A 26,986-nucleotide genomic window follows, 5' to 3' on the forward strand; every position below is an offset into this window, starting at 1 on the left:
AACGGCGCAGTGATGCTCCGTTTTTAACGGAGGGCCGGCTTACACGCAAAACCCCAGGCGTGAAGCGCGGTCAGCAGCACGGCTTTTCGCCCTGAATTTTGGGGAACGGTTTCCGAGCCGCGGCGCACCCCGGGGCCGCGCAGCCCTCTCGCCCCGGGCCCGGCGGGGGGACGCGGGGCGCCTCGGCAAGGGCGGGCAGGCGCGGCCCACCCCCTCCCCTCCCCTCCCCGCCGCCTTGCGCAGCCGCGCAGCGAGGGCTGAGGGAGCCGCCGGAGCCGCCCGGCGCGGCGCGGCCCTCCTCTCCTCTCCCCTCCCCGCCGCCGCGGCTGGGCAGGGCAGGGCAGGGCAGGGCAGGTGGAGGGCTCCGGGGTGCGGCGGGGGATGCGGGGCCCGGGCGCAGCATGCTGTGGGGGGTGGGCCTGGCGGCGCCCCGCTCCTGCGTGGCGGACCTGAGCCGCAACCGCAGCCTGTCGCTGGGGTGGTGCGCGGGGCCCGAGGAGCCGCCGCCCGCCCTCTATGGGGGCGAGATCGTCGCCTTCCCGCTGGCGGGCGGGGGCGCGGGCGGCACCATGGCGGCGCTGGGCTCCGACTCCTGGTGGAAGAAGACGCTGTACCTGACGGGCGGCGCCCTGCTGGCCGCCGCCGCCTACCTGCTGCACGAGCTGCTGGCCATACGGTGAGGCTGCGGCGGCAAGGGCAGCGGCGGGGGGCCGGCAGCGGCGGGGGGCCTGCGCGGGGCCGGGCGCTGGCCGCTGAGAAGCGGTGGAGGCGGAGGGCGCTCTCGCCGCGGCGCTCACCTGAGGGGAGAGGGCGTTGAGGCCTGGTGGGTTGGGTTCTCTGCTTCACCGTGTTTTTGCCATTTACCTTTTTTTGTTTCTTTCTCCCCTTCTTCCCCCATTTACCCTTCGCAGCAGTGCAGGGGGTGCCCTGCGCTCGCCTCCACAGGTGGCCCAGGGCGGCCGCGGCGGCTGGCAGCCCCCGAGCTGGCGCTGCGTGGGGCTCTGCCTGCTCTCGGCTGCCTGCGGCGCAGGGGCCGAGCCTGCTGCCTGCTGCCTGCCTGCCACGGCGGCCTGAGTGCTTCGCTGGCTCTGGATCCGGTGAATCAAACACCTGCAGCAGCCCGTTAAGGGAGGACGTGTGCGTGGCCTCGGCCAGGATTTCTCCTTTGTCTGTTTAACGTACCGATGCATCGTGTGCCTGTTCGTTTTTGTTTTTTTTTTTTTTAATTCTATTTTGTTTTTGACAGGAAAGAGGAAGAGCTTGATTCGAAAGATGCTATCATACTGCATCAGTTTTCAAGGCCTAACAATGGTGTTCCAAGTTTATCTCCGTTCTGTCTGAAAATGGAAACTTACTTAAGGATGGCTGATCTACCCTACCAGGTACATCTGTGCAGTTTTCCTTTACATTGCAGTTCGCTATAATTTTATGAAATGCTAAATAGACATCCCCTCTCCCCTCCCCCCCAGTCTCTCTCAGCCAGGGAGATGTAAACATACACCTACAGCTAGGTGGGTTCACCAACACTTTTTTGTCTCTGGTTAAATTGGGTGTATAACCTTTAAAGATACAACTTGAATAAGATTTGGTCTGGAACAGCTCTAGATTTAACTGGCAAAGCTAAATGCATGTTAGAAGCTAGCTTGGCTGGAAGTGCTGAAGTGGGCGAGTAGTCTGGAGTTAATGTAACACTAAATAACACCCCAAAACTAAAGTGTAACATTATTTGGGCTTTGAACTTCACCATGCTAAAGAGATCAATATTAGCCAGCTGCAGCTTCTTATTTTCCTGGAGGATTTCTCTCTGGAGCTCTCCTGGGAAGATGTGTTTGCCTTTTGTTTCACCTCCCATTGCTGGTGCTTCCCCTTCAGTGAAGGGAGACAGGATTGCTTTTAGAGGTCATGAATACTGCTTCTTAATTGTAGCTGGGTGCCTCCTGTGCCATCTTCCCACAGTGGACAAAGCCCGAGCTAGTCCGGTGAACGAAAGCTGGGAGAGCAGAAATTTGAATCTAGCAGTCTTGCCTGTTAGCGTCAAGGTTTAGTTGTGATGCCGCGAGTCTGGCGTGCGCCTTGTTGGGGTGTCGCAGGCTGTACAGCATACAAGCTCTTTGAAATGCGGGACAGGTTTCTTTTCTGTTTGTGTAAAGCATTGAGTGCATTTAAGGTGATACAACAGTGGTAGTAAAAATAACAAGGATCTTGGGTAGAAGAAATGTCTTTCTCTCTCTTTTTCCTTTTCTTTGTTTTCCCAAGTGATGTAAATTTGGCATCTTACTTTGTCTCAAAGAGACTGAGCTGTGGGTAAGTTGCACGCTCACCCCACATGGGTTCAAGTCACTTTTTACTGCTGCATACCAAGGTGTTAGGAAGAATGTTTCGTTTATGTCTGGTGTTTTACAGAGGAAAACCAACCATATTACAACTTTTTTTTTTACACATTTGTGGCTGATATTCATTCAGCTTCATATGCCATTAAACTCCTTTACATAGGAACTGAAAGACAACCTAATTAGTATATTTTGCTTAAGTCTTTAAAAGCTTGAGTTTAATGTCCGTTATCTTACGATTTAATGGTACTTGAATCAGATACTTCAGAGCATTAAAGAGGGAGATTTCCATCCTGTGGGATGTTTTTTCCTCATTTAGCTTTACAGAACCTCCAAGGTACTGAAATTTGAACATGTCATTGGAGCAGGAGGACTTAGTGCACATTGTTTCTCCACCCAGAGTAATATGGGTAGAAATTGCACGTTTGAAGGAGAAACTAATTTGATGAGATCTGTTTTCTTTCTAATGGCAGCTGATGTGATTCAGAGGTTTGCGATGATCAAAGTTGCTCTGGTGGAGAGTAGTTAAAGAAAACTGCAGTATAAAAGATGGTTGTGACACTTCTAAAAGATAACGCTGCACATTTGTGTGATTCAAGATGGAGTTGTTTGTAGACAGCTAATGCTGGGTAGAAGTGAGACACCCGACTTTTTGGAGAGAGCGGGATTTACAGAGGGTTATCCTTCCCTCTTTATTTTCTATGTTTTCTGTGCTGAAGGCCAGCATTGCTTTTTGGTGTTGAATCTCTCTGTCCCTACTCGCTAGCTGTGAGCACGCTAAGCTGGCGTAGGTCAGTAGGACCACCAAAAGCAACAGTCCTACCTTCAGCGGCTCCCTCTTGTCCCTTCCACCACATGCTTTTCTGTGCTAGAGCTGGGCTAGCTGGAGCCGTCAAGGTTTAGTTTATTTGGTTTTCATGCAGCTCAGTTCCCCACATGCTCCATGTGCCGTGCTGCAGGAGCAGGAACGGGTCCCATGGGTGCTGGGAACCCAGGTTGCTGCTTTTAGCTGCGCTGGCTTATATGGGCTTAAGGTGTGCTTGGGGTTACCGACTCTATGTAGGGTTTTAGAGGTAAGTTTGGTGGCGCTAAGCTTACAAGCTGAGGACGCAGCTTTTTTTCCAGAAGAGGCTGATTCTGTTTCTGTCCTTGTGTTACGAGTATGGTGCTGCGTTTGGCTCTGGTGGGCGGATGCTGCTGTGGGATTAAGTGGTAGGGGAGCAGGAGGTAGCGGGAGGGTAGCCAGCAGCAGCCCGCCCCGCCCCGCTGCGGGGTGTGGGTACAGCTGGACACAGGAGGAAACACCTCGCTTCCCTGCGTGCTGGTGGGGGCCATGATGGAGAAGCGATGGCACTCCGGGTGGCAGCTGGTGCCGGGGCTCGCCTCCGGAGACTTGCTGTGGTCATCACCTTACCGGGGAGGGGATGCTTCGAAGGGAGAGTGCTGAAATGGGGTGAAGAAAAGGCAGCGGGGTGGTCAGACTGCTTTTACTCTTTCAATTCCTTGTGTTTATTATAGTGCATCAGACTATTGAATAACGTGCTGTGTGTTACACAACATGCTTTAGTGGCATGTGAGAAGTGGAATTGGGTGACACATTCCTACCTTACTCTCATCTGAATTTCTTCCAATAGATGCGCTCTTGTAATGTGCTTATGTTTTTTGAAGCTGCCTTTCTAGGTGCGAGTTCTCCATCAAAAATTATTCGGGCAGCCCCACCCCAGCAGGGCTGTCAGAGTACTTAGCTGTTTTTTTCAAATGTTTGATGCTTTTCTTGATAAATCTTGCTTTGAAAGAGCCCGTTCTGGGTGCTTGTGGAGGTCTTTTGGGTGATCCCTGATTCCCTCACGAATATGAAGAGCTGAGTGTTTATGTAATCTGCCAAGTAATTAGCACAGCAGAAACGTGCTGTTTTCATGCCAGGTCTGTGAAGATGGTAGCCTCCTTGGGAAGAGACATGAGTAAAAGTAAATGCATAAGCAGCAGTAACTGAAAATGTGGAACCTAATTTCTTCTGGATAGTACTATAAAATTACCCCAGAAGTGCCCTGTGCCATTCTGTTTATAAATTCCTCTATAAATGAGGTTCTGGGGAGTTCTTGTTATTGTTGCTTTGCAGGCTGCAGTTCAGTTAAATGTACTGTGAGGTATGAGGGGATATTTTGTTTGGTTGTTTTTAGTTTTTTAATGATAATACCATAGTTTTTCCTTGCTTTGCAGCAATTTTTAAGTGGAAAATGGATAAATATTTGATGGCTATTAGTAGCAGCCATAAGGATACCGAGGTTTCAAGCCTAAAAATACCCATTTGAGAGCTGTGGCTACAAGAACAGTATAACAGTCAAGAGACTAAGGTTTTCTCAGGTTGTTGAAAGATGTTTCCTATTTTGTTTGATAAACTGTACATAATGAAACATGAAAATCCTGAGAAGGCTTTTTTAAGTCTAGGTAAACCAACTTTCCTACAAGAACTTTAGTTCTCATTTGTGTTTTTGAGAGTGTAATACTAATGCAGTACTGACAAGTTTTTATGCAATGTATTTATATATGTGCTTGAAGAAATGTGCAGTTGAATAATAAGAACTTGCTTTTTTTCTGGGTTGCAAATGATATGGGCTACAGTAATTGCAATATGTATTAAACACATCTTCAAGTGTAGTAGCTACTGCAAAACATCAGTGTTTGTGCACAAGAAGGGAAATCTCATACTGAAAGGGCTTAACAAAGATCAAGCCAGCAATGCCTAGGGCCATATAGACACACTATGTAGTTCCAGAAAAAGCTTATGATTCTGTAGTAAAATGATAATGAAAAACTATGGAAATGTATCAGTCAGTCCGAGTGCTGAAAGAACCTTTTTGGTGAAGTAAAGGTCTGGAAGGTGGAAGGATGGGGCAGCACTCTCCTTTCAGTTTCAGGTGCTCAGCAGTTCTAGAGTTTCTCCCACGGACCACAGTAATAACCCCCATGTCATCCACACGTGCAAGTGGGGTGGATTCAGTTGCTTTATTCACCCACGCAGGGATGCAGTAGATGAGACATTATATAATCCAGTGCCCCTACCATGCTCTTTGGGCAGAAGTCCCAGAAAAGGCTACAGCCAGAAGGCATTGTTTTCCCAGCAGTGCTACCCGTTTCGTCTGTTTTCATCCACAAGGGAAGAGCCTCCGGGAATGGCTGTGCGTTCATAGTGCATTGTGCATCCGTGTTTTGAGCGGTAGCCAGGATGCTGCGCTCTCACACTGAGTGGAGGCTTGTTGTGGTGTACGCTTCTTGCTTTGAGAGGACCTTAATCTGTCTTTAGTGGATTCAAGAAGGGTAAATATTTGAGACCCAAACAGGTCAGTCCAGAGCTGCTAACCATAAACCTCCAGCAATTAGGAGCTAGATCCCAAAATCCTAGAGTGATGGCCAAAGACTGAGTGCAGAGCCTTTATTGTGAGCCTTTATGGTTTGGCTTTCTGAGCTAGGATTTTTCATTCATTAAATAATAGGACGCGAGGATGGCAATCCCAAGAAAGAAGGGTTCTGCCTTATGTGTCTGCCTTCAGAAGTAAGACAGAATTGAAGTCAAACATCTGATCATGTTTTGAAAGCCAGCAATTTCTCTTGTGTTTGTCAGATGAGACATAAATTCTCTAACCTTTGTGTTTCACCTTCTTCAACTGTAAAATGGGGAAAACACATTGCTACTTCTGCATGAGTGCTATGCTGAGCAGATATACCAGTATTCAGCGATGCTCTAGTACTGTACTGGTGCTGGGCTCTTGGAGAACCAATTGTAACAAGTGTGTCTGTAAATGTATGAGATTTCTAAGTTATAAACTTGCAGAAACATATGTAAAGGCAGATTTCCCTCCTGTCCAGTAAAGGAATGATATGCCTTTCGTTATATGCTTGTGATTGTGTGTGTGTTTCATCCTCGGAGGTAATGCAGCTATTTGAGATAGGTAGTGAGTTAAGCTTTATAAAGTACTTTTAATGTGAAAAGTGCTGCTCTGTGCAAGAGCCAAATTTAGGTGTCAATCCTGTGATTAAAAACTTGTTTAGAATAATGAACCTAATCTTCTAGGAGATCTGAGCATCTCCAACCCCTTAAATAACCTGGGTACTTAAATAATATTACATCACGTGGCATCCAACACAAAAGCGTATAACACCTGGCAGGACCTGGAAATAATTTTATCTGAATTTTCATATAGGGTAAAGCTGTTGCTCTGCCTGAACAGCTACCACTAGTCTAGAGTATTAATTAAAAAAAAAAAGTTTGTTGGATAATGTTGCCTTTAAAAACACAGAAAAATATTTTAAAAGCTGTATTCTCATTGAAACAGAACCTGAAGGGCCTTTTTTTGTCTGTACGTTTGTTTGTTTACTTGCTTTTTTTTTCTTAGAACTATTTTGATGGAAAACTTTCCCCTCAAGGGAAAATGCCTTGGATTGAATACAATCACAAGAAAGTATCTGGCACTGAGTTCATTATTGACTTTTTGGAAGAGAAACTTGGAGTGAATTTAAATAAACACCTTGGTCCGCATGAAAGAGCTGTTTCCAGAGCTGTGACAAAAATGGTGGAGGAGCACTTCTACTGGTAAGCTTGCATGGCAAAGCTGGCCGTGTTCTTGTGCTGTCAGATCTGCCCCTGCGGTCGTGCTTGGACATGAATGCTTATTTTCTCTTGCAGAAAGCTTGGGTACCCAATTATTAATTTCACAACCGTTTTCACCCTAGAAAACTGCTGCTTCTTTCTGCATACACTAGTATGAGCCGGGGGAATTCCCCTGAAAAGTTGTCATGCTGTGTAAGGAAGGAAAAGAGTCAGGGCCTTCGCCTGCAGCTTTGCAGAAGGGAGCAGCAGTGAGCTGTTCCTCCGTCCTGTTTAGTGTGACCTCCGTATAGAAATAGCCTTGTTAGTAAAGGGCAAAAAATCAAGATGGCTGAATACATTTGGGGTTTGGGGGGAACAAATCAGCATTCGTAGTGAATCTGGAATATTGTGTTCTTACGGTTACTGATTTTAATTATCTGTGTGTACAATTACAATATGGATTATTGCCTTTCCTGTAACACAGGATACTCCTGTTAATATGTTTGTTGACAGCACTGCCAGTTGATAGGATACAGTATTAGTCACAGTATCCTGAGAAGCTGAAGTATGTATATGAATGGAAAGCATAAGTATAACCTTGCCAACACTTTATGCATTTTACTAACACCTTTGAAAATAATACCTGTGATTTCCCCTCCACTTTATATTTCAGTTCTTTTTAAGTGACCTTTCCAGTCTGGATTCATAGAAGTAGCAGGTGGACATGACATTTTGGATGCTGCATTGGCTGCCTCAGCAGGCACAAGGCTTTTTCCCCAATAATTTGCTTTCTTGCATGCGTTTAAGTCCTTGCTGTACTAAGTTATGCATTCATGTTGCACTTTTTGCTTCAAAACAATATGTGATTTAAATTGAATGCATTTACCTGCTTTTTCTTTCACCTTGTGATCCAAGATGAGCAGCAACATGTGTACATGTAGTCTTTCAAATAATTTTTAGTGTTTCCTGGGAACGATTTTAGCATGCAGTAGGTAGATTTAAATGATAGGGTTTAGAAATGTAATCCCTGCCTTCCAGGAAGTGTGACCTTCACCAGTTATACCCATCTGCAGTGCCGTAGCTTCAAAAATCTCACTGAAGTAGCCTGCAAATGTAACTTTTTTTTTGTTCATTTCCCCACCTCAATTATTATAGCTGCCAAAAGGAAGATGAGGCCTTTTAATCCCCTGATGCTCCATCTCCTTGCCTTAGTGTCCGTTGTTTCGCGGTCTGTAGACTTAACTGCTTTAAATGTAACATTACTGATGACAGGCTTATACTGCTGTTGTGTCTCAATTACAAATCATGCTTTCCTCTGTGAAGCTGTTGTCTGTCCATCCAGGCTCCCTCTGAGCTGACTCAGCACTGCTGAGCATGACACAGGGGAGCATGGCGGGACAGGTATTTCGAATTTAGGTGTTGACCCAGGGAGATGGTGTTAAAATGGGTGGACAAAGCTAGACCAAGTAAGAATAGAGATGTGCATGCCTAGTTGTATATCCCTATTGCCTTTCTTGTTTAGTCACACAACTGAGTTTCCCCAAGGCATGTATTTTTGCTGCAGTGTAGTAAAACATCCAACTGTAAGTCTTACTGTATGTCCCTGCTGTGTGGCTGTACCAGAAGCTTGCTACGTTGGTGGGGTTACACCATGCCAGCTCTCTGTACTAGGCAAAGCCTGAGCTATGAGGCATCACAGTTGTACTGCTGTAATTCCTGGATAACAACTTTGGCCCTCCTGTAGTTACACCAAAATAAAATCAAGCTTTAGCTGTGTAGGATCATGTTTCTCCCTGACGGCATTGCATCTGTGGTTGTGGGATCCCTTCACATCGGTCCTTGAACCTGTCCACTTCCCACCAGAAGCTTAGGGTTTGTTCATGGTGTCCTCAAATCCCATGGTGAGGAATTTGTAACAGTGGTTGCCTTTGTGCAGGATAAATTTTATAAAATGAAGCTTCCAAAGCAGCGATATAAAATGTGATTCATACCACTTCATTGCCAGCAGCATGCGAAGTAGCTTCCTCATAAATAAGCAATACTGTAGGACATTTATCGAACAAAGAAGCAAAGTACATCCTGTGGTGTGCTGTCTCTGGATGGAGCTAATCCTGGTGGGTGCTCAGCATCTCCTCCTGAATCATTTTACTTTTGCTGAGGTAATTGCTCATCTTCACCAATTAGCGCCTCTTACAGGTGGAAATTGCCGCTCTGGCTGGAGTTGAGAGCAACGCAGGGCTGTTGTGAACCTCAGCCTCTAGACACCCTGCCTCCGCCCCAGGCTGCGATGCCTGGCAGGGATCAGGTGGAAAGACAGCAAGCGAGTGAGCATGCCTATTTTTGTGCTGGGATTAGAGCATATCTCCAAGATGCACAAGACTGATTTGGAGCTGGCACTGGAGCTCCAGTCCCTGGAGCCATAACTAGTAGGCTTTTGTTATGCTTAAATTGGTAAAAGAAAAAAAGTCTGCTAACCCCAATGGGTGTTGAGCTGGGTCAGCAGGGAAGAGATGGGAGCGGACCTGTTTTGTGGCTTTGGCCCCAGGTCCTGAATCCGGTGCAGACTTCTGTGATCTGCTGAAAGCTTGCCCTGGGTCACCTCCACTGCTTGCAGCGACCTGTGGGCCCTCAGAAACCAGTGGGGCACCCACAGCCATCTTCATGATGCATTGAGTTTTTGGTGTATCTGCAGCATCTTCGTGGGATTGGACCTCTGTGTAAGACTGGCTGGAGGATGTCAGATTCTCACGTCCTTCTGGCGCTGGCACACTGGGCTCGGTGGCACTGCCAGCATTCAAACCAGGCAGCTCCTGGTGCCTGGAGCGCAAGCAGTCACTGCGAGGTGCTTTCTGGCATTTTAATCTCGGGAGAGGGATCTCAGGTCGGTGATGCTAATGTGCTTAGTGAGAACCTAAAGCCTTGAATACGCAGCTTAACCACACTAACCTGTTAGATAGGTTTAGCAGTGTTGTCAAACACAATCTTAGCGATTTATAAGTGTGTGTGTATATACACACACATACATATTTAACTCATTTCTTGCTTAGTCTTTCAAGAAGGCAATGTGTAAACATCACATATGTGATGAGTGCTTGAAGTACAGGAAAAGCATGGTATCAGAATACAAATGAACCTGACTTTGGACAGTATTCAGACTTGCCATGTATTAAACATAAAATTTGTTTGTAATATAAATATGTTTAAATACATCAAGCCAATTATAAGAGTGATGTCTCTCCTGCTGTTAACAGTGATGAGGCTTGAATGCCACTGGCAGCTTAAAAGGCCGTTGTTCTGGGATGGTGCACAGCAGGTGGGGTTTCTACAACTGATTGTGGAATGAATTTGTTATAATCCTTTTGTATGTCAAGAAATTCCACTCTGCACAAGTTCAGATAGGAAAAATAACCCCCAGGTCACATCCTTGTGAACACCTCCCCCTTGCCTTGATGTTCAGACAGTTTGGGGATAATCAGGCGAGCCACTGTTGATGAGTCACTTTCTCCATCTTCTCTCCTGATTTATGTATTGAGGCCAAAGCTGCTGTTACATTTAGACTTCAGATTTGCTTCACCCCCGCAGCATTGCTCTTTAACGCATTATTGTTTTATTTATACTCTTAAGGTTTGTGCAGATGTGCTGGCACAAGTGGGAATGTTAATGTTTCCCAAAATGCTCAGTTCAGGCCAATATTTAAAATAATTATGTCATCCTATAAATACTAACTGTAGCTTAAAATGTATAGTTATGCTGAAGTAGGTTATGTAGACTACCCGATTTCTAGCATTTTCTAACCTTTTGTAATGTTGATAATACTCTAGCAATGTAGCCTGGGCAGAGGGATGATGGGTGGGATTAAATGCAGAGGAGCATGTTTTGATAGGAAGCACAGATTAATGAATGTTTTGAATAGAACTGTTTTAACAAAGTGCTTGTAAAGCCAGTTTTAAAAGTGCTTTTAACTGTCTCTCTGAGCCTGCTTTTTTTTTTGCTTTTGCATGCTCAAAACTGTAAAATTTTAGGAGTAAACTCTGTGGTTGGCTATTTAGCTGCCTTTATTGCCCATGTAAATTTGAGATTTGGGACATGCGACAATTTGACTCATTCAAAGTGACAAGCAGATGTCCAAGATTGCTTAGGCTAAACTGTCAAGGATTTAGGTAATCCTGTGCAGTTCTGCTCTTCCTGCGTTGCTGTCCTGATCATTGAACACTTCACCTGGTCTCTGTCTCTTCCAGACCCAAAGACATTCTCCACCAGAGCAAGCGAGTGCTGGGGAAATATATTTTTGCTTTAAAGTGTAGGCTAATTAGCTTTGTGGAAAACCTTGTTCATCCTGTCTCATGAAAGTAAAGCCGTCCTGGACGTGGTTTATCATTCTTGGTGCAGTGCCAGCTTGCTAGAGTGAACAATGGCAAGTCCATAGGGCCGAGTTAGTCTTGTGCGACTGGGGTGACTTTTAAAAAATGCTGCAGCATTTCAGAGTCTTCTCTCTTCTTTTGCTGTTTTGTTTTGGCTTCTTTTTCTTGTTACCCCTCTCCATGGCCAGGCCTGTTGTCGTAAAGCAACTAAGTTGTGTTGCAGAGTTGCTGGGTGAAGCTGGTCAGGTCTGTGCTGGGGAAGGAGGGTCTTTGCAGTGAGACACACAGCAGCACTCTCAGAGAGCAGGTTTTTCATAGCTTATTCAAGTAATAAATAATAACTTAGATATAGATAGTATTTGTGACTATTTCCTAGTGTTCACATCAAGACCAGAGTTTTTCTTCCCATTGAGACCTGTACCTGCCCAAGGGACCTTGTCATTTCCCAGGTCTGTGAAACATGACTACTGGATCGTTTTGCTCTGTGGAGTGCCCTTAAGCTTTCAGCCCAGTGTTCTTTCATCCTTCTTAAATCCTGTTATACCTTTGTTCCTGGAGCAAGGCAGTCTCATGCGACATCTTCTAGCCAAAGTTAATACTTACGGAGTTTCAGTAGCTGTTTACTCCGGTGCTTGCTGGCTTCACGTTCCCTGTTTTGTGCTGGTGCCTCTCACTAAATCTGGCTTTATTTCAAACTCTGCTGTGCTGAAACCAGCCCAATGACTTGAGTTGATCCATCCATTTTGAAAAACAAGAATTGTGTAGAACACCCCCGTTTGACGAGTGATACTGAAGCATGTGAAACGTCAGCAGGATGCTTTTGTCATATTAATACAGTGCAAGAGGTTGTGGAGAAACCTGTTGAGGATAAAAGCCATCAGAAGCGTAGCAGGTGCATTTTTGTTCTTCACTGTTCATGCATTTGCAGCAAAACGTGCACATGCCTCACTGTTACTGACTTTAATGAAATCAATTTGAGCAGAAGGCATTGTCCTGCAGTGGATAATTTTTAACAGAATTAAAATGCCTTTTACCTGCTCTGTTGGGAACGTTCTAAATTTGAGCTGTAAGGGGATTTTATTTCAGCTGTTATGCCAAATAGTCTCCTTTTACCTCATGTTATTAGTAATTCAAGTAAAGAATCTTTGGAAACTTAGATTAGAACATTTTCATGGTGTAAACGTAGTTGTTCCCTGATGGTACTGCTGAATTCAACTTCTGTTCATGATATACAGGAGTTTGAGAAAACGTACATTTAAAAAAAATTTCACAGGAGTTCTCCAGGAGATATTGCTTTGTTTTTTTTTTTCTTTCTTGAATTAGGCGATTCATATCAGCACTAAAGAAATTATGTGCAATTAGAAATACATACAATGATAAAACTGAAGTCATATTTCAAGCTAAAAAAATTGACCTCTGATCATATTGGAAATGGAAACATTTTATTATTAAGTTAATATTTAATATAATTGTGTACATGATCTTGCAACTTTTGCTATTTCAACTTTTCGATCTAGCTTCACTAGTTTATCGGGTCTCCATGAGCCTGTTCTCATGTGATCTCAAATATGTAAATCCACTTTTAGATTTTTCAGTTTGGAAATTGCTACAAACGTAATGGAACGTGGGTATCAACTCCCAGTGTTTCTGAGACCCTGTTGGCTTCATATGTTTGTCATATCTACTTTGAGGTGTCTTTAGCCTTTTTTCCAACATCCTTTGAACCCGGTGACAAAAGTCATATGGTCTTTCTGGTTTCTTCATAATGTCAGAAGATGCTAGATATTAAAAAAGTTCATGTTTCTTTTTTGTAAGTTTCTTGAGTAGTGACAGCAACAAATCAGTTTTTTGTTTGCCTACAGTATTAGTAAAGAACATAAATTAATTTAGAAAACAAAAATTTCAGCTGGTAAGATGGATTTTTATAAAAAGACCTTTCAAAATAATATATTTGCCATTCAGTAAAGCTGAAATACAGCCTGAAATACAACAGAGTCCTTTAGAAATGTGTGTCATAAAATCAACATTTCGAAGACAGGAAAAAATACAGGGGAAAACTAACCCAATAACTACTACCCCTTCATTTTTTAAATTTTATTTTTAAAAGATTGTGTCATTGTTAGTTTCTGAGGAGAGCGGAGACCTTCTGAAAAATGACTGCCACAATATTTATGTTGGGGCAGAGTTACTGCTTGGCTAAGTTTCAGCAGTATAGAAAGTGAGGAAAACAGCTTGGTGGGAAGGACTGGTGTCTTTGTGGGCCATCTTGTTGTTGTTTTCCCCAGGTCTGTGCAGTCAGTCAGTTTTAACTAATAATTCCTTTTGGCTCTGCATTTTGTTACATGCATTTAGCAGAAGAATTCTGCAGCTTTTCTTTTATATTTCAATTTGAATCTCATTTTCTCTTGAAGTGAGTCATGGTTTACTGAGAGAATAAGCACTGGGCAGTATGTGTAAGTATTGCAAAGTCAGTTTTCTCTGCTGTCGCTCTGAGTTGCATCAGGGTCTAATCTTCACTGGAAACTACCTCTCCATCAGGGCAGTGAGCACTCAGCATTAAGAAAGCTCACTGCGTACCCTTTGTGCGAGCCTTTGTGGGGTGGTGATGGGCTGTCTGGGTATTGCACTGCTATAACTTATTTTCGCATCCTTCTAGGACTTTAGCTTATTGCCAATGGGTGGAAAATCTTCATGAGACGCAAAAGATGGTTTCACTTTTTGGCCCCTTCAGCGACTTGCTGAAGTGGATCCTCTGCCATCTGACCAAAGGGATCGTGAAGCGGGAAATGTATGGCCATGGCATTGGCCGCTTCTCGGAGGAGGAGATGTACACGCTGATGGAGAAGGACATGCGAACTCTAGCAGGCCTCCTGGGTAATGTACAGCGAGTTACACGCGTTCTGTTTGTTCACCCGCTGCTGGTCCATAGGATGGAATTGACTGCGAGTGCTTCGTGACAGCTTGACTGCGTACACAAGTAATCTCATTTTGTCAGTAGGTAGAGTCTGCACTGCTGCTGTCAAACAGTGCCACCCTCATTCTGGCAGGGACAGTGTTTCTTTCCCTGCTGTTTGCTACCAAATTGTTCCTCTAGAGGGGTAAGCGCCTTTCTTCTCTGAGCACTGGGTATGTGTGTCTAGAGGAGTAGAATGTGGTTTGAGATTTTGGAAGAGCATTTTACTATGTGAATTTAGGAAAACATAGCATTTAGTTCTGCAAATGAAACCTCTTATTTATATTTTGGGGGGGTCTCATTTTTTCTTCATGTGGCTTATGGCTATTTGATAGATCATTATGAGGCAGCCATTTGAAAACCCTTTGCAGATGTTATTTTGATGGGCTGGACTTTGTTGTATTTGGTTGGTGTTAGCAGCTTTACTCAAAGCTGTTAGTAGGAGATGGGTCTGTGTTGTCAAAATAGGTGGTTTTAGCTTCTTGTTTTCATGGGTGGATCCTGGGTGGATCCCATAGGATTAGTCTTAAAGTTGACCTCACTTAGCTAGAACCACGTGAGCCTCATTTCTGTTGTGTAGCTCAGGCTGAAATCTGCACTGGAGCTATCTACACTGTGCTTCTCACCTTGCAGTCTGCTGAGAGTTAACCATATTGTGCTTCTGTGTAAAATTTGCATTTTGAGGAACTGGTTTGGGGCAGATTGTCGCTTCCCTTGACCTTGTGTCTCTCTTGTGCAAGGAACCAAGAGAGATGGTACCTGTGTGGCTGCTTTGTTCTGTGTTGCTGCTTTGTTCCCTATTATGATCACTTCGGAGCGATGGCTGAGTGGAGGGCAGGAGGGATGCCTCCTTGCCCTGCGCTCCAGAGAGAGGACATATTGCACATACTCTAAATAGGTAAGTGTGGAGTGGGTGGAGGGAGTAAGGTGGGAAAAGCCCAGCAGAAAGCAGAAACTGAGTGCTTGCTGAGAAAAGCAAGGAAGAGAGATGCTTCTGGACTTCCAGGGTGTTTTGGAAAGAAAGATACTTGCAGAGGACCTAGGTGGGGCTGTGTAGAGTTTTCTGTAACTTTGTTTTCTGAAACAAACCTGCCGAGTTGCTGGATTGGGAGCAAGGTGGAAAAAAGACACGTAATGCATGGGCACAATTGGCATGGGGGAGATTTGTTGACAGCTCTTCTTCTGTCAATGCTTTCTCATGCTGCATTTTGTTAACAAAAAAAGTTACCTATTCTAGTGCCTCTTCAAAGAAAACCTGGTTTTGGACCTTAAGATGTCCCTTTTCTTTCTGGGGGAGGACTGTAGGGAGCGACTCATTTCAGAAGAAGAGGTCTGGGCACATCTGCTGCAGAGCTGTGGCCTGTTCAAGGTGCCCTCAACTGTGGGGCTACTGTTGCTGTAGCTTTGAGGTTGGCACCGTGTGGCTCCATGTACGTTGCAGAGGGGAATGGGATTGGGACAGGAGCTGGAGCAAGTTCAACCTATGACTTGGGAGCTCAGCAGAGCCTCCTGGTTCTGGCTAGACAATGCTGGCAGGCACAATGGAGCAGCAGTGGATGTATCTAGGCTGAAGTCATCCCTGTCTGCCAAGAGTAGACATAGCCTTCAAGAGAAAACTGAAACATGTTCCTGAGTACCTGTAAAATTCTCTTGGTTTGCTTATTTGAAGTCTGGATCCTTCTGTCTCTGGAGTCTATACTGACACTCAGATTTGTAAAGTTTTGAGTTCAAAGGGATCATTAAATCATCTAGACAGATCTCTGTGAATCGGACTGCTTGCCTGCTGTCTTGAGGCCTGTGTCTTTTTTTCTGGCTGAAATGTGTCTTCCTAAAAGGCATCCAGTTTTAATTACGAGATTTCAACAGGTGGACGTGCCACCACTTTCATTAGTAATTGGTGGCAGATGTTAATCACCATCAAAATCTGTTCAAAATCTGACCTGTTTCAAATCGGAGTTTGTCCGATTCCAGCCTGCAGGCAGATGCTCCTCCTAGTTCTTTCTTCCTCCCTCCCTGGGTGGCCTGGGTCATCTCCTTGTGAACGTAAATGTTATAATCAAACAGTCTCTTACTTTTGTTTTTGGTGGGAAAAATCACTGGAAAGCCTCAAGGATAAGGTGTTTTCTTCACTATATCAGTTTTTTTAATGGTATGATTCTTAAGTTATCAGCAGCGGTTTTATTTTTACTTCCAGTTTATTGATGAGAATGTTGTGCCTTGTGTACTTCAGAAAGCCTTGATGGGCATCTGCTGTATTCCTCTTATTTTACTACATTACCAGCTGAATATTGTACATTTTGTTCATCTTCCCCCTCTGAAACGTATGTCAGATTAGTCAGCGTGCAGTTACGTGAATCATTATATTTGCCCTTTTGATTATTGGTGCGTTTGTCTACTTTTCTGCAATTGTCTTGATTTTTTCATTAACACCAGCATGCTCAGGTTTTCTTCAGCCAGCTGTTTATGGTTAAGTCTAGTAACTGTGGCCTCCAGGTAGTATCCTGGGATGGGGACAGAAGGTGGGATGAGTACTTTCAGCCTGACTGGAGACTCTCCTGTTTCACAGGGGGAAGGAGAAGGTGCTTAGTCAGCCTATTGCCTGCACAAAAATCTTGGTGAGGTTCCCCTCCATGTATATTTGCCCATGTATTTTCCCAGAAGAGGAAGCAGCTGGGATTTTGGCTGTTAATTAGAGGGCAATTTTAAGAGCTTAAAAAGGATGCCTATCATGCAGACTACCTGCACATACCAAACTGTAGCTGTCAGTCATCAGGCATATCAGATTAATTTAATGCTCCTCATTTTTTAACAGAGACCATTCACATGGGAACAAGAATAAATTTTAAATTCTAAGAGCTGCTTCCAGAGAATGATAACTTAGCAGCTGCCAGGTCTTGTGACACTCATTTTGATATCCCAGTCACATCTTGGGTGCTTTTTTAGTTTCTTTTTCATTTTTGAGAATCATTTTTCCTTTTCCCATGTACCTATTTCCCCTGGTAGACTCATCCAGTTCTCTTATAAACGTGGTAATTGGAACTAATCGTACTGTGATGGATCAGCCTGCCCCGTTGGTATCATCTTGCTCTCTGTCCTGCAGTCTTTAAACCACAAATGTAATTTCCTTCTGTTGTAGTAGTTTCCTACTGCTTGGTAATAGTGTAAGGAGGTGGGGGGAACTAGGCATATGAACTAGCAATATATAAAAATATACGTTTTGGTAATTAATTTAAAAGATGCAAGTGAGTGAGCAGTGCCCGTAAATCTGTTGGCGCCCTCTCAGCTGTCTGCTTGCCTCAGGCTTTTGGGTAAATGGAGATTTTGAGCAGGGAGTTGCAGGGCAATAGCTGCCTGGACTGGCTTTTGAAAAGCATTTGATGTTTTGTGGAGGGCAGGGGTGCTCAGAGCTGAAACACAGAGGTAGGACTAACCTGAACACGAGCCTCTAATGCTAGTTGAAATGCCCTACAGCAGCCTGCGTGGGCTGTACATGCTGCTGTGGAAGGGTGCTGGTCTCCTGCCAGCCCTGTGGAGCTGTGTGCTGTTAAATCCCTTGGCAGTACAAATTTGATCCAAGTCCAGTGTGACCAGGTGATTGCATTTCTGTTGGATTAGCCAGAGGGTGCAGCAAGGTGTTTGAGACTATTAGCGCTATGGCAGCCCCGATGCAACAGGCACTGTGTAATCCTGGCATAAAACTAGACACTGAGACATGGTATCTGTTCTCTCAGAAAGTCATCTGGAAAAATGTGGTGCTGGAAGTTCTGGGAATGGATTGGAACTGGTAGAAGGAAATGTGCGTGGAGGCTGTGTTATGTGGTGCAGGGTGACCTAAAACCAGATTTACAGTTTTATGGAGCCACAGCTCTATTTCCTCCTTTTCCCCTTTGTTGCCACGCACCTGAAAGTGCAGGTGTTGTGCCTGGGGAGACACACTGTTTGGAAAAGAGTGGGATGGTTCGGCCCTTGCTTTCTGCCTGCCTTAGTTGTAGGAACAAGTTCCTGCCCGGCGCAGCAGGTGAGCCTCCTCTGTTACTACCCCACCTTCTCAGGTCCTCTTGCATAATAGGTATCAAGGTCTGCAAGTGGAACCAAACAATGATGAGGATGAGGGTTCGCCTAGCTTGGAGGTGTCACCAAGGTTAAGCCAGCCCATGCCCTGTGTAAAAATGGCTTTCATAAAGAAAAAAAGACGGGTCATTGTCATTGGGGACTCTCTCCTGAGGGGAACAGAAGGCCCAATATGCAGACTGGACCTGCTTCTTAGGGAAGTCTGCTGCCTCCCTGGGGCCCGTGTTAGAGATGTGACAAGAAAACTTCCTACCCTGGTACAGCCCTCAGATTATTATCCATCATTGATTCTTGAGGTAGGCAGCAATGAAGTTGTGACAAGAAGTCCGAGGGCGATCAAGAGAGACTTCAGGGCCTTGGGACGACTGGTTGGGGGATCGGGAACGCAAGTGGTGTTCTCCTCCATCCTTCCATTGGCAAGGAATGACGAGGGAAGAAACAGGAAGAGCAGCCAGCTGATCAATACCTGGCTCCAAACTGGTGTCACCGCCAGAATTTTGGATTCCTTGGTCATGGGTCGCTCTATACGGCACCAGGCCTGCTGGCAGCAGGCGGGGAATGCCTGTCTCTGAGGGGGAGAAGGATCCTGGTGCAGGAGTTAGCAGGGCTCATTGAAAGAGCTTTAAACTAGATTTGAAGGGGGAAAGGGATAAAACCAGGCTTGCTGAAGATAAGCCAGGGGGTGGCATGCCAGTGTTTGAGGGACAGTGGGCTGTCAAGGACCTTTGGACTGCCGTCTCAGAGGAGGTGGGGGATGGTGACCCATGTGGCAGCAAAGACGTAGGGGTTGTTGATGTGCTAGAAACCAGGGAAGCACCTGAGATCAGTCACATAGGAAGCAGGACTTCTCCCAGAAAGGTGGCAGGATCAATAGCCCCACTAAAGTGCATCTATAATGCATGCAGCATGGGCAACAAACAGGAGGAGCTGGAAGCCATTGTCCAGCAGGAAAACTGTGATACAGGGGCCATTGTGGAAGTATGGTGGGACGACTCGCACAACTGGAGTGCTGCACTGGATGGCTGCAAACTCTTCAGAAGGGACAGACAAGGAAGGAGAGGCGGTGGGTAGCCCTGTATGTCAAGGAGTGTTTTGATTGTCTAGAGGTTAACGATGGTGATCATAGGGTTGAGTATCTGTGGGTAAGAATCAGTGGGAAGGCCAACAAGGCAGATACCATGGTGGGAGTCTGTTATAGACCACCCAACCAGGATGAGGAGACAGACGAAATACTCTGTAAGCAACTGGGAGAAGTCTCACAAACTCTAGCCCTTGTTCTCCTGGGGGACTTCAACTTCCCAAATGTTTGCTGGAAATAAAATATGGCAGAGAGGAAACAGTCTCGGAGGTTCCTAGAGTGTGTGGAAGATAACTTCTGACACAGCTGGTGAGTGAGCCAACTAAGGAAGGTGCCCAGCTAGACCTGTTGATTGTGAACAGAGGAGGACTGGTGGTGGATGCAATGGTGGGAGGCCATCTTGGGCATAGTGATGACGAAATGAAAGAGTTTTTGATTCTCAGAGAAGTAAGGAGCGGGGTGAGCAGGACTGCTGCCTTGGACTTCCAGAGGGCTGACTTTGGCTTGTTTAGGAGCCTGGTGGACAGAATCCCTTGGGAGGCAGTCCTGAAAGGCAAAGGAGTCCAGGAAGGCTGCACAGTCTTCGAGAAGGAAGTATTAAAGGCGCAGGAGCAGGCCATCCCCATGTGCCAAAAGACAAGCCGTCAGGGAAGAAGACCGGCCTGGCTGAACAGAGAGCTTTGGATGGAACTTGGGGAAAAAGATAAGAGTTTATGCCCTTTGGAAGAAGGGGCAGGCAACTCAGGAGGACTACAAGGACGTTGTGAGGTTTTGCAGGGAGAAAATGAGAAAGGCCAAAGCCCAACTAGAACTTAACCTGGCGACTGCTGTAAAAGGCAATAGGGAATGTTTCTATAAATACATTAGCAACAAAAGGAGGGCTAAGGAGAATCTTCATCCTTTACTGGACATGGGGGGAAACACAGTGACAAAGGATGAGGCAAAGGCTGAGGTACTTAATGCTTTCTTTGCCTGAGTCTTTAATAGTAAGACCAGTTGTACTCTGGGTACCCATCCCCCTGTGATGGCAGATAGCGGTAAGGAGCAGAGTGGAGCCCCCACAATCCAAGGGGAAATGGTTAGCGACCTGCTACACTGCTTAGGCACCCACAAGTCTATGGGGCTAGATGGGATCCACCCAAGGGTACTGAGGGAGCTGTCGGAAGTGCTCACCAAGCCACTCTCCATCATCTACCAGCAGTCCTGGTTAACCGGGGAGGTCCCAGTGGACTGGAAGTTAGCAAATGTGATGCCGATCTTCAAGAAGGGCTGGAAGGAGGATCTGGGAAACTACAGGCCTGTCAGCCTGACTGTGGTGTCAGGGAAGATTATGGAGCAGATCATCTTGAGTGCCATCACGCGGCACGTACGGGAAAACCAGGCGATCAGGCCCAGTCAGCATGGGTTTATGAAAGGCAGGTCCTGCCTGACTAACCTGATCTCCTTCTATGACAAGGTGACCTGCTTAGTGAGTGAGGGAAAGGCTGTGGATGTTGTCTACTACCTAGACTTCAGTAGAGCCTTTGACACTGTTTGCCACAGCATTCTCCTAGAGAAACTGGCTGCTCATCGCTTGGACAGGTGTATTCTTTGCTGGGTAAAAAACTGGCTGGATGGCTGGGCCTGAAGGGTTGTGGTGAATGGAGTTAAATCCAGTTGGCAGCTGGTCACAAGCGGTGTCCCCCAGGGCTCAGTATTGGGGCCGGTCTTGTTTAATACCTTTATCAATGATCTGGATGAGGGGATCGAGTGCACCCTCAGTAAGTTTGCAGATGAATCCAAGTTGGGTAGGAGTGTTGATCTGCTCGAGGGTTGGAAGGCTCTGCAGAGGGATCTGGACAGGCTGGATCGATGGGCCAAGGCCAATTGTATGAGGTTCAACAAGGCTAAGTGCCGGGTCCTGCACTTGGGTCACAACAGCCCCATGCAACACTATGGGCTTGGGGATGAGTGGCTGGAAAGCTGCCTGGTGGAAAAGGACCTGGGGGTGTTGATCAACAGTTGGCTGAATATGAGCCAGCAGTGTGCCCAGGTGGCCAAGAAGGCCAACGGCATCCTGGCCTGTATCAGAAATAGTATGGCCAGCAGGAGTAGGGAGGTGATCGTGCCCCTGTACTCGGCGCTGGTGAGGCCACACCTTGAATCCTGTGTTCAGTTTTGGGCCCCTCACTGCAAGAAGGACGTTGAGTTGCTGAAGTGTGTCCAGAGAAGGGCGATGAAGCTGGTGAGGGGTCTGGAGCACAAGTCTTATGAGGAGTGGCTGAGGGATCTGGGGTTGTTCAGTCTGGAGAAGAGGAGGCTGAGTGGAGACCTTATTGCTCTTTACAGTTACCTGAAAGGAGGTTGTAGCGGGGTGGCTGCTGGTCTCTTCTCCCAAGTGACTAGTGATAGGACAAGAGGAAATAGCCGCAAGTTGCATCAGGGGAGGTTTAGACTGGATATTAGGAAAAATTTCTTCATTGAAAGGGTTGTCAAGCATTGGAACAGGCTGCCCAGGGAGATGGTTGAGTCACCATCCCTGGAGGTATTTAAAAGACACGTGGATGAGGTGCTTAGGTACATGGTTTAGTGGTGGACTTAGCAGAGTTAGGTTTACAGTTGGACTTGATGATCTGAAAGGTCTTTTCCAACCTAAACAATTCTATGAAGGTGGAAACTTTCCAGCACTACATCGTTATGGATGAAGTCACAGACCTGGTTGTATGGTGGTAAATTCCTAGTGATGGCATATAACTGTGGTTTGGGGACCAATTTTTGAGCTATTTGAGATCGATGAATGCTAGGCATCACGTAAATACTGAGAAGACACAACATTTGCTCTGTACATAGTTTTCAAACAATAGACTGATGCAGCCGCGAAAGAGCTGGAGGGAGTTAACTCCATGTTAAAATTACATCTGACGGGCTAGAGGAGGTTATTGTTATGGCTATTCCTGAGCACTGCTTTGCTACGCTGTAGTACAGGGGATTGACAGCATTCGTTGTACTGTACTCTGGAATTTGATGCATTTTACTGATGGACAGTTCTTCTAAACTCACTCAATAACCCTAACATTTAATAACCTGCTGAATTACAGGTAGCTTATATTGGGTAGGGGAAGAATGTCCCGGGGAGATGGGATAACTGGGTTTGGAGAATTGAATTATGCACCACGTTTCAGAGTTTATAGCTCTTTGGGCCAAGGCAGGGACAGTGCAATGATCTAACCTGACCTCTGCAATACCGCACGTTTCACCTGCGTGCCCTGTGTGCAGTCTTTGCTCTAGGTCTTGTGCCTGTGATGAGGAAACAAGTTTATACTGGATGTTTCTTTGCAAACGGTGACTTTGAAACGTGATTTTCATCCCTATCTTAGGCAGTTAACCATCTGTGCTGTGGTGGCCACTTAGGACCATGAAGGCATTGGGGTGCAGAATAGTGGTGTGGAGCAGACATGTCCCTCCTCTGACCCAGGCTAGTCCCAAGCAGCTGCTGTTTCACTTGCCTGCCTGCATGCCTGACAGTGCTTCTGTTTGGTCCCTGACAGGTAGAAACCAGTGTTTGGTGGTGTGGGCACCGCACTGGTGGTGTGGAAGAGGAGCTGTGTCCTCCTCCTGGAGATGCAGGTCATTTCTGAGCAGTCACTGCCAGTCTGACTGGTGCATTGGTTTCAGCCTGAACAAATGATGGGAGAGGAAAGCTTTGGGTACAACTTTTCTTTTTTCGTGTGATCAGATGAGTAACCTGACACTGGAACTGCACGCATGAGGGAGACAGGGTGACCAGCTTCTTTCAGCAGGTGCATTCATGATTTCGAACTGTGGTTGAACGATTTTAGGTTTGCACCAATGGAGAAAATCGTGCTTTCAGGCACCTGTGGGCTGCAGAGAAGACTTTAAATGCAGCAGAACTAGTGCAGTGTGCACGTGCTGCCAGCTGTGACGAGTGGAGGTTACTTGGCCAGTGGTGGCTCTGTAACTGGCCTGGTTATAGAAGTGGTGAGCACAGGGGAAGCTGCAGTAATGGATTTCACCTGCTGAACCCTAGCAACAGCTTTTGAATCATTTTCAACATTGAATCCCTGTCTTCGAACCAGTGAACCTTTTCAGCTAAATTATTTCAGTAACAAAAAATATGCTAAAGTTGTAACCAGGGATTTTTTTTTTTTTTTACTGGGGACAAGTGACGTCCAGTTGAGGAATGTTTGCTGTTTTATTTACAGGTGACAAGAAGTACATTATGGGACCAAACGTTTCCACTGTGGATGCCACTGTCTTTGGGCATCTGGCACAGGCAATGTGGACACTACCAGGGACTCGACCAGAGAGACTGATCAAAGGTAAAAAAGCTTAAGTGATCTCTGATGAAAAACTCCTGGTGGCATTTGCTGTGTGTAAACTTGGAGCACCTTGTAAGGACATTTGAAGACTGCAGCAGCACTTCAACTGCATCGCACGCTGTTCTTGCCTTTGATGTAGCATTTGTATCCTGTAATGTTCTCTCTTAAAATTCTTGTTTGTTTTCTCTTTAATGTTCTACATGGTAATTGTTTCTATTCCTGCACTTGATCTTTTCCCTGTTTAACATAGCAAAGGCTGAATGCCTCAAAGGAATGAATGCTGGGTAAAGTACGAGAAGACAGAAGCATGGTCATGAGCCAAATTCTGCTGAACTGGGTAGTTTCATTGATGGTAGAACTGCAAGTGCTATTGTCCCACTGAAATTACAGCCTTTGCTGTTACCGAAGATGCTGGGCAAGGAAAAAGTCCATCCTGACTTTGGAGTCACTGTGTTTTTGCATGAATTGGAAACCAACATACCCTTCCCCTCCACGCATTTTTTTTCCTTCTTTTTTTCTTGTGGGATGGTATAGGCATGTGAAAGTATCTTTGCATCCTTTTTCAGAATAAAGCCACGCAGTATAAAAAAATGGGAAGAGTTAAGGACGAAAAGGATGTGAAATAGGTGTAAAAGGAGTGAGTCTGACCTGTAGATCTACTCTGTGCAAGAGAGCTACTAAAGCAACAGTTAGGAGGCATGGACTTGCTCATTATTAAAATTTTGAGGAAAAAAATACTTGAGATGAGGACCTAAGTATTGTCTATACAATTCTTCCCCTTGATGTCTGGGGAATCGTAGATAAGAATCACAGAATCACAGAATCAGTACGGTTGGAAAAGACCTGTAAGATCATCGAGTCCAACCTGAAAAAAAAAAAGAAAAAAGAAAAAAAAAAAAAAGGGCAAAAAAAAAACCCACAACACCAAAAAACCCACAAAAAAAAAAACCACAAAACCCACGCCACACAACAACAATAACAAGCCACAACCCACCCAACACCACACAGCACTATGTCCATCAAGCTACATCCCACAATGCCACATCCACACGCAAATCTGAATGGTCCATGGCTTTCAAGAAGGAATACGACGTTTGAACTATTTTGTTTCTAATGAAAATAAATAGATGGTAATAGATGCAAATACCGAAGCAGTATGGATGATTCTCTGTACCCATCCACCTACTCATGCTATTGTGAGCGCAGGTTTCATACACACATTCCCTTTAATATGCCATTATTACTTTGTTCTTTGAAGTTTTTTGTAATTTCTTCTTTAAGCACACTCTAAGCTTACATGTATATATAAACATAAGGCATAGTAAGGTACTAAGGCTAGGAACATTAGGGGTGAGCCAGTGACCATATAAAAATTTTAAAATGTGAATTTCTCTTGCAGACAACGCTGCCATCTGGTGGTGGAAAACGCAAATTCATTGTATTTTAATAAGTGTATTATGTACATATAGGATCAAATTCTGTCTTCAGAAACGAGGTTTCTGCAAAATAAGCAAGAATTTTACTATGAAAAACTTACAGTATTATAATCTTTATTTATTTCTGTAGAGGTTGAATTTGGGATAGTTATTTTTTTACATGCATTTATGTTCATTCTAATGTAACCCTTGTTGTGTGTAGGTTAATAATAACGTGTTTTAAGTTACATGAAAGTTACAAACAGAGGATTGATGGGATCTTGGAGTTTTGAAGCCTCTTGGAAAGAACCTACACAATTTGTTTCCAAACAGTGCTAATGTGTTTCTGTGTCAGCAGATGAGTTAGGCAATTGTTGACTGGATGTATTTACTGGAGTCTGTTGTACTGTGTTGCAGGTGAACTGATTAACCTTGCTATGTATTGTGAAAGAATAAGGAGGAAATTTTGGCCAGAATGGCACCATGATGATGATAACACTCTGTATGAATCTGAGGAAAGCAGCGAAGCAAGCAAGACTTACTCCCCTTTGCAGGACTTCAGTTTTTATTCAAGGACAGAAACATTTGATGAGGAAGGGAACAGTATTTCTCAAACCCCTGATACAGATTACACTGGGCACTCCCTCTTTGATTCGGATGTGGACATGGATGACTACAGAGATCATGAACAATGCAAGTGATGCATACAAGTATCTCCCATTTTGCAGACAAGCTATTTCTTGGGATCAGTCTGATTTATTTTCTCCTCCAAGTCAGGAAGAGGTTTATACCACTTTGGAAGAGGCCATTGTGCTTGACTCAGTTGTCACATTCTACCTGGACTATTTCAACCTTATTTCATTTTGTGTAACTGTTCAGGTGGAACCAAGGTAAACAGTTATTTAAAACACATATGGGCAAACTGGAGGTCCAGAGGTGCCACAGGACCTTTCAATCTACGTTTTCGTTCGTGTTCAAAACCAGATCCTGCAACCAGGTCGGACAGACCTCTGGGAAGTGGAGCATTTGCCAGGGCTGGTGTGTGTTGGTATCTTACCTTCACAGGAATGGGCTGAGGACAAAAATGGAAGAGGCATGTCTGGCACACCTTTCTCCCATGGAAGAAAATGATTGATGCTGTATTGGTTTGGCAGAGTTTTGGGGTGATTTTATTTGATAGCTGCCTGTACTCTGGGTGCATATGTTATTACAGTGTCTGCAGGAAAGAACTGCTCCTAGTTCTTTCAGAAACAGTCAAGGAAGGCAGAAGGAAAACATTGCTACAGAAAGCGTTTTAGTGTTTCTTGTTCTTTGCAGAAGATTGAAATTGCTACTCTGGAATATTTTTATTCAGAAGGGAAATGTCAGTTTTCATGTATAATCTCCCAAACACTTATCTGGAATGTGTGTTGGCCAAAGCCTGCCTCAGGCATCTAAATTTCTTCTGTGTTTTCGAATTTTTTTTTTTTTTTTTTTTTTTTTACTTCCTGCCACTGGCTGTTGTCTGCTATTGCTAGGCAAGGCTAAAGAACTGGGATTTGTTACTAGAAGTCTCGTGTGTCTCAGCAGTGGGTGCTTTGTGCTCTTTACCAAGAGGCACGTCAAACCTGTAGAGCCTGCAAAGCAATTTTGGGGTATTTCTAGGCGTGGGATGCTGAGTAAATGCAAGATGTTGGCCCAGGCAATCAAATGCTTTAGGGCTGCCTAGGAAGGTGCTTCAGTGGGTGCTGGACACAGTACTTGCTTACCATGTACAATCCCTAAAGCTGGTACATGGGAGGCAGTTGTGGTGGGGCAGCTGTGTCAGCACTGCCATCTGTGGGGATTTCCAGGTGCTGAAAGAGTGACCAGAATTGATTTTACGGTGCCTT

General features: G+C 45.1%; 1 protein-coding gene across 1 annotated transcript; it reads left to right on the plus strand.

Moving 5' to 3' along the window:
- Positions 1-401: 401 nt before the first annotated feature.
- FAXC (failed axon connections homolog, metaxin like GST domain containing) lies at positions 402-25,816 on the plus strand. The gene is made up of 6 exons (XM_059835760.1): positions 402-676; positions 1,247-1,382; positions 6,725-6,921; positions 13,936-14,153; positions 23,584-23,700; positions 25,533-25,816. The coding sequence occupies exons 1-6, from the start codon at positions 402-404 to the stop codon at positions 25,814-25,816; spliced, it is 1,227 nt and encodes a 408-aa protein (XP_059691743.1).
- The last annotated feature ends 1,170 nt before the right edge of the window (positions 25,817-26,986 follow it).

Source organism: Gavia stellata, chromosome 2 (genome assembly GCF_030936135.1).
Source record: "Gavia stellata isolate bGavSte3 chromosome 2, bGavSte3.hap2, whole genome shotgun sequence".
NCBI classification, from domain to species: Eukaryota; Metazoa; Chordata; class Aves; order Gaviiformes; family Gaviidae; genus Gavia; species Gavia stellata.